We start from the raw sequence: 12,378 nt of genomic DNA, 5'->3' as shown, positions 1-12,378 counted from the left end.
GGAAAAAACAATGGCTATATGCATGAAAGCCGAAATTTCTAGCAAGTGTATGAGGTTAAGAAAGAAAGAAGTTGTATCTCAAACACAGCTGTAGTTGCAGTATTATTGTCTTTTAAAAAGGTTAAAATGTTCCAATATTTATGAGGTTTTTATCACTACTTTTCTTTAAGTTGAATATAGACTACCAGTCAAATGTTTGGATGTCACTACTCATTTATGGATCTTGTTTTTTTAAATTATAGAACAAAACTGGGAACACAATACTACAAAATAAAACACATAAAGTTATATAATAATAAAAAAAATGCCAAACGTCTCTTCAAATCAGGGAGCGTTTGCTGTGATGTCGACATTTCACGCTCTTGGCTTCTCAGGGAGGGTTTCCAACAGTCCTGAACGGTCTAATCATTCACTCGTGTTTATGAATGCCAGAGAGTAGGCACATCTAAACTTTTGACTGGTTTGGTGTATATATGACATTACTGTAAAAGATTATGAGTTCCAATGTGCCAATTCATAGGCACTTCAAATAACATTTAGTACTTCATAGCACTTCTCGTAAGAGTTTAAATATCTTTTATTGATCATTTTATTGCTTGAAATGGTGAAATGACCATTTAGAGAGCAATATCTCATATCTGTCATTGCTGTTTATGTATTACAGATTTCTAAGCACATGTGCAGCAATGTACTTGACGGCCAGCATGGTCTCCTCACAAGTGGGCTTGATCTGAGACTCAGGCAAGAGAAAGCCGTAGCGGCCGGTGTCACGTAGCTCGAAGGTGTAGGAGTATTTTACACCCAGGTCATAGGCCCAGTCATCAGAGCCCCCAGCAGCAAGGTCTGAAATTACACATCAAACATCTGCCATTTTAAAAGGATGATTTAACGTCCATTTGTATGATGGCATCATTTGGGCTTCAATGAAAAGTCAACACCAATATCTTATACTCACAGATGGTGCTGGCCCCAGGACCACTAGTGTATCTGGTGCCATGCAAACTGGTCAGGACCTCGGCAGCTCCCTCAGCCACACTCATCTAAAACAGACGTGGAAAATCCAAACCAGTGGTCAGTTTCTGGACGTTTCTCCATCCAGGTGGTGAATCACTCTCTGCCCAGCATTAGGTAAGATGACCTGGGGTTTACCAGCTCATTGTGGTCAGCAGCCAGCTCGTAGGTATAGGAGTAGGGGAAGAGGAGCAGCTGAGAGTAGGAGTGGATGGTGAGATAGGCCTTAATGGTAGACTTGTTCTTGCGGATGAAGTCAGCCACGTTCTTGACCTCAATCTCAGACTCAACCTTGGGGCCACAGTAGGTGTCACTGCAAGGGTTGCTGGAAGCTCCCACGGCTTTGGACAAAACAGAGTTAAAATGTAAACAGGTTTTTTGGGGAACTGGAACGAATGTCACAGAGGTTATGTTTTGGGTCTCTCTGTCTTTGAAACTTGAAGATGCTGCATGGGCCATGAACAAGGCCATGACATTTTTTATAGTGAATAGATTTTTAACTAGATAGATTAAATAGATAAAATAGATTTTACTTTTGTAGAACGCTGCATTTCCTGTACATTGCAGTAATGTGCAGAAGTTAATACAGAATCCACATCACAGCACACCTCAGCTAGTCTGAATATAAGAAAGATTTGTCTTTCTAGACTAAAAAATGGTATATTGGTAGATTGCCACCAGTTTCGCTAGTTTAAATGTGACAAATAATCTAAATATGAATGATGTCAGCTTAAGAAGTTCATTTAAACTATCTTAAAAACAACAGTCTACCTTATCACCATTGTCCTCAAACTAAATCATTTTGCTCTTGACAAATAAATAAAAATATTTGACTTAATTTTTTTCTTATATTCAGGTCAACATGGTATTTCCCACAGAATGCTGTAAATTTGCAGCACCCCTGTGTTTACATAAGTACTTTAAATACATCTGACATACAATATAGACATACATATTTTAAGTTGGTATCTCTGTTGAAACATTGCTGTACATGTTTTGAGTTCTTGCTGGTTCGGGATGTTTTTTTGTACTCACTGCACCAGCCAGCGTCAAAGTTCCTGTTTGGATCGGTACCAATGCAGCTAGAGCCAGAATTCTTAGAGCGAGTCTTGCGCCACATTCTGTCCTGCCAGTACGAAAGAAAAAGCAATTTTATTCGAGTTACAGGTGAATAAATAATTCCGATGCAATTTCTCACGGCCATGGGGTCCATACTCTGTTCCAGGTGTAGTCATAGCCATCGATGTTGAAGACGGGCAGGACGAAGACATTCATCTCATCCAAAAGTCTGGTCATTTCAGGGTCGGTTCCATATGTGGTCACGGCCTGCCACGACACATGAAAATTTAGCAATAAATACGGTGGGAATGTTTATGATATTGTCAGTGTGAGGGTTTTACCTCATTGACGAACCACTGGCAGAAAGCGGGGGAGATCCACTCTCTAGCATGGATGCCACAGTCGAGGAAGACAGCAGGCTTGGTGGAGCCAGTGCTCTTACCAACCTGTGTGAGTGTTGATTCAGTTAAAAAAACCAAAACGTTAGCCTGGGATAAATTTAAATGCCACTTTAAAATCACAGTGAAATCACGGTTAATGTATTTACATTTGGTTCAAACCCAACTTCCTACCATCATGTCCCTGAGCAAGACACTTAACACAGGGGGGACTGTCCCTGTAACTACTGATTGTAAGTTGGTCTGGATAAGGGCGTCTGATAAATGCTGGAAATGTACATGTAAATGTAATTAAATATGACATATTAAGCAAATGAAATGTTACCTGGAGCAAGTGCATGGGGCGGCCCTCATAGGTGTTTCCAATAACCTGCCTGCTGAGCAGACCAGAGTTGGCAGAGGTGATGGAGGAGATCCAGGCCTCAATCTACAGTTAAAAAACAACCACAGCAACAAAGGAAGCAGATAGTGAAGGAGACACACACAGAGAGATGAATGGCTGAATGAAGGATGGCAGGGTACAGCATTCTTACACTCTCCCAGGAGTGGTATTTTGTGTAGTCGTGAGCCTTGCCAGAAACATCTGGGTTGTCCCGCTGAGAGTCAATTGCGCCCTGAAGGTCATCCATCAGCACCCTGGAAAAGTTTAGAAGGTCTTTTTCCCTGTCCAGCATCCTAAAGCACCAGTTCATCAGCTCACTGACAATGTTAAAATGACTTTCAGAGTCTCATGGCTGTCAAGCTGTGTCAGAACAGAAAAAAGCACGCAGAAGGACAAAATGTTCCTTTACCGTGTACCCTGGTGTGATTACCTGTCAGCTCTAGCTAATGCACGATAACAGGCACTAAAACGAAACTAAATATTTTTAACAGGCTCCTACTCATGGTTGATTTCGTGCTGCTGCAGAACGGTGAAAACCATGTCCACGTAGGCAGCAGGAACATGAATGTCCACGTTGGCGTCCACGATCACCAGGTCAGCATGTTCAGGCTCCCAGAAATCCACCTGCAGGGGGCGCCGGAGACACATTATTCTGTCAACACACGCTCGGCCTCAAACATAAAACCTTCTTGGGCCTCGGTGCTTTCTGCTGCCTTATCAGCAGTCTGAAACAACTGAAAGCAACACTGAAGTAAACGGATTCTGGATTGCTTCTCCACTCAACATCGTTCTTTTTTTATTTTTCAGCTGTCAGTGTCCATGACTTGTTCTATGTCCTTTGACTGCTTTACCTCCATGCTTTGGGCCAGCTCTTGGATGATGTACACATCGTCATCTGTGGCAGGTTTCAGACGAAAGACTTTGTCCCTTAAGGAAAGAGACGGAACTCAGTCATGTCACTTCTGTGACCCAACCCAACGCGTGGTGTATATGTGGCATCTGTAGGAGTGAAAGCGTGATCATTTACCCCTCAAACTTTATCTGCTCCGTCAGAGCGGCTGCCACTAGTCCTAACAGTAGGAGGACCTTCATGTTGCCTGTGTGAACAAACTCGTGCTCTCGGCCTGCTTTTATAACTCTGGTGTTTGCCTGGCCATCCAATCCCCGCGGTTTTCGAGGAGAACGGGGCACGTGTGATTCCTGTGCGTTATCGGCAAGTCAAACGTCTGCACCTGTTATTTTAAGGTGCTACCTGAGGTAAAGAGGGGGTCACACTTCGCGACAATACAGCTTCAATCATTAACCCGTGACTGAGTATATTTCTGCATTTCTACAGAGGAGAAGGCCACATTTTTGACAGGATGTCCAGGCAACCATGTTAGAGAAAGAAAACAATATATGAAAACAAAATGAACCTGATTTCATTTTATTAAGTGCACTTGGAACACATATTTCATTATTACATGCACACACAAAATACTTAAATACAGAATTCACACACTCACGTAAAAATATCCCACTTAACAACACAAACCAGACAAGTAACTAAAGACCCATTCATTTTATAAACTGACTAATATACATGTACCATAAGCGAAACAAAACAGAAGGTAATGATAATATTTTCAATGTCTGGTCTAATGAGCCGGGTGGTTTGACATTTTCCTGAAGTTCTGGGTTCTGTTCATGTTTGCAAGGCAAGTTGCAGTTGAATTAAAACCACACTGTTCATGCACAGATGAACAAAATGACCACAACAACTGTCACCATCTTTATTTTCACACATGTCCACGAATTGTGGAACATCTGTGGAGGCCATGTCATTTTTGTCACCAGGCTCACTCTACATTCAATACGCTAACGGGATGCTAATGCACATGTTAGCATGCCAGAGACCTGATGGCTGATCGATGTAACATCCCAATGCGGTACACAGAAGCAAAAAAAAGGGTAATGTGAGCGGTATAGGTGATTAAGGCATGAATCTGTGTTAAAAAGGAACGCCGGAGTGAATACTGATGGTGAAAGTGACCTGCAAACCAAGACAGGCTAAGATCTGCGCATTGTGTGCTAGTTCGGCCTTGGCCAATCTCACCACTGTGGCTTCCTCAAGTTAGTGCAAACCTGGAGACTGGCCATGTTTTCTGTTTAGTTGAATGGGTGGCAGTAGCCTAGTGGGTAACACCAGAACCAGAAGACCCAGGTTCAAATCCCACTTACTACCATTGTGTCCCTGAGCAAGACACTTAACCCTATGTGGCTCCAGGGGGGGACTGTCCCCTGTAACTACTGTTTGTAAGTCGCTCTGGATAAGGACAATCTGATAAATGCTGTAAATGTAAATGTAAATGATATTTTTATGCAAACACTGCCTTTGTGTTGGTGGGGCTTGTGTTGAGAACTTCTGGTTCCATTCACAGCAAGAGATCTGGGACTGCCAATAAGATCCTTCTCTACATAAAATGAACGCATGAAATGCCTGAGACCTTATACGCATGTGTTTGCAAGGCCTGTTCTCACTTAACGTTTGACGAGGAGGTCTTTTTACTGGCTGTGAAATGCAGCACCTCTGAGGCGCGGTATGAGATGGCGCTCATTTTGGAGGTGAACGTTGGAGGTGAGCGCGGCCTGCACCGGAGCAGCCTCAGAAGATTCCTTCGGAAGTTGTGACCCACGAAGCTGTAGAGGATGGGATTGACGCAGCTGCTGAAGTAGGCGATGCAGATGGTGAAGGGCATGGCGGTGTCCACGATGTCCAGGGTGTGACAGTTCTTGACCACTCCCAGCATGGCCAGTATGTCCATGAAGTGAAAGACCTGATGTGGCGCCCAACACAGGAAAAAGGCCAGCACGGCCGCCGCCAACATCCTCAGCACCTCGTCGTCCCGCGACCGCACACTTCTCTGGATCTGCACCCGAGCCCCCATCAAAGCCCGTCCAATCAGACAGTAGCATGTGATGATGATGATGAAGGGCACCAGAAAGCCCAGAACGCTCTTCATCATGCTGATGGTGAGAACGTTGATGTGGTCTGAGTCGTGCCAGATGGCGCACACGGTGTTGTTGGCGTCCTCGATCTCGAAGACGTCGCGGCTGAGCAGCGTCGGGATGCTGAGCAGGAAGGCAAACGCCCAGATGCCCACGCAGGTGATGCGGGCGTAGAGGACCGTTCGCCTGCGCCGCGAGCGCACCGGGTGCACGATGGCCAGGTAGCGGTCCATGCTGAGGGCTGTGAGGAAGAAGATGCTGGTGTAGAGGTTGAAGATCACCAGGCCTGCGCTGGCCTTGCATAGGAAGCTCCCGAAGGGCCAATGGTAGCCTGTGGCGGTGAACGTGGCCCACATGGGCAGCGTGATGAGGAACGTGAGGTCGGACACGGCCAGGTTTAGCACGAACACGTTGGCCACCGTCTGCAGTTTCATGTAACAGTAGATAACTGCAACGACCATGCTATTTCCCACGATGCCGATGGCAAAGTTGCAGCCGTAAACGACAGGAATCAAGGTGAAAATAAAACTGTGCCTTCCTGACATGCTGCAGTTCAGGCGGATTCCCTCAGTCGTTTTCAACGTGAGGTTCTCCATTTTCCCCCCGTTCTGGTTTTAGTGCCGTATCCGGTGACGTTAAAGTGGTCCCTGTCTGCAGGGGTTCGTCTATAGCATCCAATGCCGGCCCCGGGCAGAGGCCTTGGCGTCTCCTATAAAAGAAAACAACCACAGTGTCACAGATAGTCTGGGGTGGCGGCGATCGTTACCGCCGGCTAGAGTCATAAACGTTAAGCCAAATGAGCGAGCATGAAAGCCTTCACACTGCACCATCTCATTAAAACCCGCACATTAAAAGCAAAGCGACTGTTCATGTTATTTCTGTAAAGCAAGAAGCCATCAAAAACAGATGTTAAATGTTATTCAATATTCAAAATGCCCTTTGAATCGTGGTTATAGGTTAGAGCCTGCAGCTCCCCCCCCCCCAGCCACGGACCCCGCCCCTCCCCTTTAAATGTCTGGTTTGCGAATGTATGTCAACGGTAAAACAACGCAGCGTTCGTCAAACGGGCCGTCCATCTGGGCGAGCTGTCAGCATCCGGAAGGGGGGCTTCATCTAGGGTTACGATTGGCTCTAACGAAGACTCGCATGCCAGAGAATGTCCCTGCATAACGGCACCATTAACCTTACAGGTATGGAGGGGTAGAGAGAGAGAGAGCAAGAGCAAAAGCGAGAAAAAAAAATTATACAAATAAAAATAATAATAAAACCTGCAATAATGAGTCACTGTACAAACACGTCACGTTTTCGGGCCAACTCTGCTCTGTTGGACTCAGCATGAGAATTTCTAATCAGCGCACACCTAGACAAACAGGACAGTGGGGGTCCACGGATGTGGAAACTTTCCCCTGTGAGAAAATCAAACCTGCGTTGGTTGGGAAAATTAGCCCAGAGTGCTTTTTTTTTTTTTTTTTTTTTTTTTTTTACTTTCTAAAGTAGATCATGAAAGGACATAAAGTGAACTGAGGTCAAACGCTAAATGCCATTGTTTATTAGCATGGCATCATTAGAGAAATTGGTTCTTCTAATCACATGGCAACCCTAAAGCAACCAAGCCAGTTGGCAGGCGAGGCTTATAACAGAGAAACAGCATGTGAGCTGCTACAAGCATCTTTAGTTTTTAAAACCAGAATTTTTAAGTTTTATATGAATCGGTGGCCTAGATGCACATTCCCAAATCAACTTCAAATCTTAAATGCCTTTCATGTTTTCTTATTGATTTAGGAAGCCAATAATAAAGCATGCATTGGGCAATCACTTCACTTGAAGTTTCCTCAGCGTCCCAAATACTCCATCATGGTGTCACTTGCAAGTCACCTTCAGCCCACTAGGCGGCATTCTCCACGCTAAATAAAAAGCCAACTTTTTCAGATGAAGCATGAAACGCGAGAAAGCACGTCTCCAGGGTAAAGAGAACACATTAATCAGACAATAGAAGGCACCAGAAGATGCAGTGAATCTATACTCCAGTTGGCATATATTACTAGAGATGTCAGCCAGGCCTGCGCCAATAAAACAGCTATAGTTGTATGTCAACAATTTTCTCTGGCTTTGTTCTTTAATACATTTCCCCCCTTTTTCTTCTACTATAGAAATAAAGAAAAACCCAGTTAAACCAACAGCAATATCTGCTGCAGATGTGAAGATCACTACAAAGCAGAGAACCTTTTGGGCGCCAAGGGCAACAAAATAATGAAATATCACTGCAGGCTTCCTCTGCAGGCCCAGCACAATAAAGAAGTGGCACAAATGTCACTGTTCGGATTTAGAAGTGTTTTCTTTTGTTAATGATTGTCACAGTGGGGGGCTGTAAATTAGGCCGCCGAGGGAACGGGGGCGTAGAAATGACCAGCACAATTTTTGCTGTGGAGCATGTATTTGAGACATCCATGTAGAAAGTGTAAAGTGTATTTGTGTAAAATCAGGGTAAAGAGAGAAATGTTGAGTGATATTCCAACCTGTATTTATTCTCTATGGCGAGATGAGGTTAAACGAAATAATGCCACGTGACGTTTTGCACAGAGCATTTGTGTTATGAATTTTTTTTGTCATAGTGCATACTAAAATAATTTGCATGCAAACAAGCTTCTTCAGTTTTTAAAACCAGAATTTCAAGTTTTTCATGAATCAATGACCTAGATGCAATCTTAAATCTTAAACATTATTGATTTTTTACGGAAAGCTTGATAGTGGTTTTTGGTGTCTCATCCAGTGCATAATGGACAATTAAGCATGTGGACATCATTCTCCTTATTCTAGATAATCTCGTTGGGCTGCTGCAGGACGTCCATGACCATCTGAAGCAGGCTGTGTTCTAGAATGCTGCCATATTTTACTGTACACTGAATTATAAAGTTATAAATGATCATTCTATTATTTCTGTTTATATTATTCTTTATGCTCTATAATAGTAGTATTATACTGCCATGCCATGTTGGGTGCGTTCTGCACAAATAGTGGTGGGTTAAAAGGGCTCAGCAGAGAAAACCGAGAGCAGTGAAGCGACGTGTGTGCAACTGTCCAGTGCATTATGAAACAGTGGTCATAAAGCCTCAGTGACCACAGACAGGAAGTCAAACAGCCCAGATTGACCATGAACAGCATGCACTCTGCCACCCACTTGGACAGCTGAAAAAAAAGCAGTCCAAGAAATGTATAAACCCGATGAGAGCAAATGTGGCTTCAACATCAGACCGGCTGACGTCAGTCAAGAACCCCTGCCTTTCCTGCACCCCCGATCACGGAGGCATTTCAGGCCCTATAAACCAGGACATGTTCATATTCTGCATTGTAAACACAAACTCAAGATCCAGCTACTAATGAAATGGTACACTTTAATGGTCGTTTGGAGAGGATGAAAGCCAGCGCAGGGGCCTGCCCCCACCCCCGAACAGAATTATTTGTTTGTGACCCATAAACCTGCAATTTCTACACGAACACCACCATCTGGTGACTACAGGGGCAGGCCTTTAAAACCAGCATCTGAGTTAATGATTCATTTAACTCCTCTTCCATGGGCCGTGCTGCAAATTTGCACCCTCAGCACCTCTGTGTCAGCCATTAACGCAACTGTCTGCTCATTAATCCACTCATTTTCTGCTACTGTGCGCTGGTGGCTTTCACTTGGTCTTTTGTGACGAACATCAAAATGTCTTTGCAGTTAATTGGCTTTAAATGCAAATAGTAAAAATCAAGCATATTTTAGAACATCAATATGTAGATTCTTGATCAGCATGTTATTTTTATCATATATTTTTGAATTAACAATACAGTAAATTCACTCACATCAAACAGACAACGCCATCTAGAGGTTCTTTCATAAATGTAACTTAATACTAAAAAGCTATTGGCACTTAGATAATAAAAGTGTTATGTCATGTTTTCTTGCTAATATGTGTAAAGTATAGACACACCTTCTCATTCAATGTGTTTTCTTTATTTTCATGACCATTTACGTTGGTAGATTCTCACTGAAGGCATCAAAACTATGAATGAACACATGTGGAGTTATGTACTTAACAAAAAAGGTGTAATAACTGAAAACATGTTTTATATTCTAGTTTCTTTGCTCTGATTACTGCTTTGCACACTCTTGGCATTCTCTCGATGAGCTTGAAGAGCTCGTCACCTGAAATGGTTTTCCAACAGTCTTGAAGGAGTTCCCAGAGGTGTTTAACACTTGTTGGACCCTTTGCCTTCACTCTGCGGTCCAGCTCACTCCAAACCATATAGACTGGGTTCAGGTCCGGTGACTGTGGAGACCAGGTCTCCACTTTTTGTTAAGTACGTAACTCCACATGTGTTCATTCATAGTTTTGATGCCTTCAGTGAGAATCTACCAATGTAAATGGTCATGAAAATAAAGAAAACACATTGAATTAGGAGGTGTGTCCAAACTTTTTGCCTGTACTGTATATATATTTATATACAAAGTAATGTATGTATTAGTAATGTTGTAGTAATGAATAAAAATAATTCATTATTTATAACAAACAAACAAACCAACCAACCACAAACCCTCCTGCCCCACAAAAAAACAAAGCCAAAACGTACATAGGCTGACAGAAAAGTTTCAGCCTGGGGTCTACAGAGGAAATGGAGCCTGGATTTTAAGGAATGCCAAACAGCTGCCATTCTAAACAAGTTCATCAACAGGGAGGACGCTGGATGTCAGCAGTCCCTTCTTTTCTCTCTCACCCTCCCACTCTCTCTCTCTTCCTTGTCTTAATCTCCCTCTTTCCCTCTCTCTTCCCAGTGGGGTCTCAATCTTGCATAAGAGCGGGTTTCTGAAGATACGGGGCAGATGCTGTTCAGGAAATGGACACTCTAGTCAGCAGGGACTCGCTGGCATGTGTGTGCCCAGTTCACGTCTCTGCTCAAAGATCAGCAACATGCACAGACATTCTTGTATTTTCTCAAACTCATTAACCAAGCAGTATCCAACTCACTTGAATAGAATCCCTGCTGTTTACGCATGATTCAACTGTAAATACGTCTAGACATAAATAAAGAACAATTTTATGAGCTAAAAATGTCTAATTCATTATTCGGTCAATTCATTTCCATAAGAACAGTTTTAAGAAGGTTTGAAAGCAATGTCAGAATAAGTTAGAGCTCTTACCTGTGTGGGTAAGCTGGGTGCTTCGGCTACTTTGGAGGAAGCATGAGAGAGAGAGAGAGAGAAAGAGAGCCAAAGCCCTTTCAGCAATGATGAATGCCCCTGATACTGAAATCTGGTGGAGCCCTGGGATGCGTGTCTCTCTCACACACACACACACACACACACACACACACACACACACACATGGCTGTAAACACAAACACTCACAAGAACAAGTGAGCAGCCCCCACCCCGACATATTGGACAGCATCTCCCTGTACACATTCTCTCCCAAATGTCTCAGCCCTCCCATCGTCATGGTCCTGCCCTTCTTTCCCTCTCCTGATCTCTCTATCTCACTCTCTCTCTCTCAGGCGTTTTCTAGTCTTTTAATTTGACAGAAACAAGACTTTATTCAGACTTCTGTTTTCCAGTGTTTTAGTATAAGACGATTCTGAGTCTGATGACAGAAATCACAATATTATTGTTCAATGTCACTGTCACTCAAGCTACAAAATGTTGGTGGGTCTGTCTGTTTACTGAAGAGTTCTCTCAATGAAGGCCACTGCTATGCTTTGACTCAAACTGGTGTACTATACCATTCTTATCCATGTTTTACTCATGTTTTACACAACTATTAATCTGTCAATCACACCATACAGCGCAGGCTGGAGGTTATGCAACAACTGGGCACATGTCATCCACAACATACCAAAGCACCAGATATTTGGGGTTTCTAGATATGACATACGGGGACAAACTGGAAGTGACGGGAAATTGACCATTTACGGGGAGATAAAGCTGAGTTGGTTGGGTTGTAGCTTTTTGCAAAAAACAGGTTTTGTTAGAAAAGTCAGACTCACAGTTGAAATGGTGACCATTTGTGAGAGCCCCTCTAAGGGCTCTGTGATTAATCCATAAAATATATCACTGCAAATATGCATCATGGAAAGATGGAAATCTAAATGCTTCATCTCATGCAATTCACTTTTTGTCGAAAATTTCGTATGATTCAAATAAATATACCAACAATTTCCAAAATATACCAGCCAACAACCAAATACCCCAAACCAAGATTTTGGCAGAACACTCATTCTTGTCATAGCATATATAACTGTATAAAATTTTTTTAGCTAGGTGACCCAAAAGACCGTGTAACATTCAGTCTTGTATGTTTTTTTTCCCAACTAATTCCACAAAGGAATTAGAAAGCTGCTCTTAGCTTTTCACGTAATATACAAAAATATACTAAACAGCTGAATGAGTTTTTGGAAATGTTCATATAGGCAGCATTTATTATGCATAAAGTTTTTTTTATTTTTATTATGGATGATAATGGGCGATGTAAATCCATTCTACCAAATTAAAAAATATTAATTAGG

At 42.9% G+C, this 12,378-nt stretch overlaps 2 protein-coding genes across 2 annotated transcripts; both read right to left on the bottom strand.

The window, feature by feature from the left end:
* Positions 1–658: 658 nt before the first annotated feature.
* On the bottom strand, positions 659–3,942 carry cpb1 (carboxypeptidase B1 (tissue)). Its single transcript, XM_028967926.1, has 11 exons — positions 3,878–3,942; positions 3,702–3,777; positions 3,350–3,474; positions 3,002–3,104; positions 2,794–2,895; positions 2,412–2,516; positions 2,227–2,337; positions 2,047–2,137; positions 1,150–1,352; positions 956–1,040; positions 659–843 (listed from the first exon to the last, which is right to left on the bottom strand). Exons 1-11 carry the CDS (start codon positions 3,940–3,942, stop codon positions 659–661), a joined length of 1,251 nt encoding a protein of 416 aa, XP_028823759.1.
* Positions 3,943–4,260: 318 nt separating this feature from the next.
* Positions 4,261–11,271, bottom strand: agtr1b (angiotensin II receptor, type 1b). The gene is made up of 2 exons (XM_028969603.1): positions 11,018–11,271; positions 4,261–6,547 (listed from the first exon to the last, which is right to left on the bottom strand). Exon 2 carries the CDS (start codon positions 6,432–6,434, stop codon positions 5,367–5,369), a length of 1,068 nt encoding a protein of 355 aa, XP_028825436.1. The 5' UTR covers positions 6,435–6,547; positions 11,018–11,271; the 3' UTR covers positions 4,261–5,366.
* Between the last annotated feature and the right edge of the window lie 1,107 nt (positions 11,272–12,378).

This window comes from Denticeps clupeoides, chromosome 2 (assembly GCF_900700375.1).
Source record: "Denticeps clupeoides chromosome 2, fDenClu1.1, whole genome shotgun sequence".
Lineage (NCBI taxonomy): Eukaryota > Metazoa > Chordata > Actinopteri > Clupeiformes > Denticipitidae > Denticeps > Denticeps clupeoides.
This window is presented reverse-complemented; position numbering and strand designations above follow the sequence as displayed.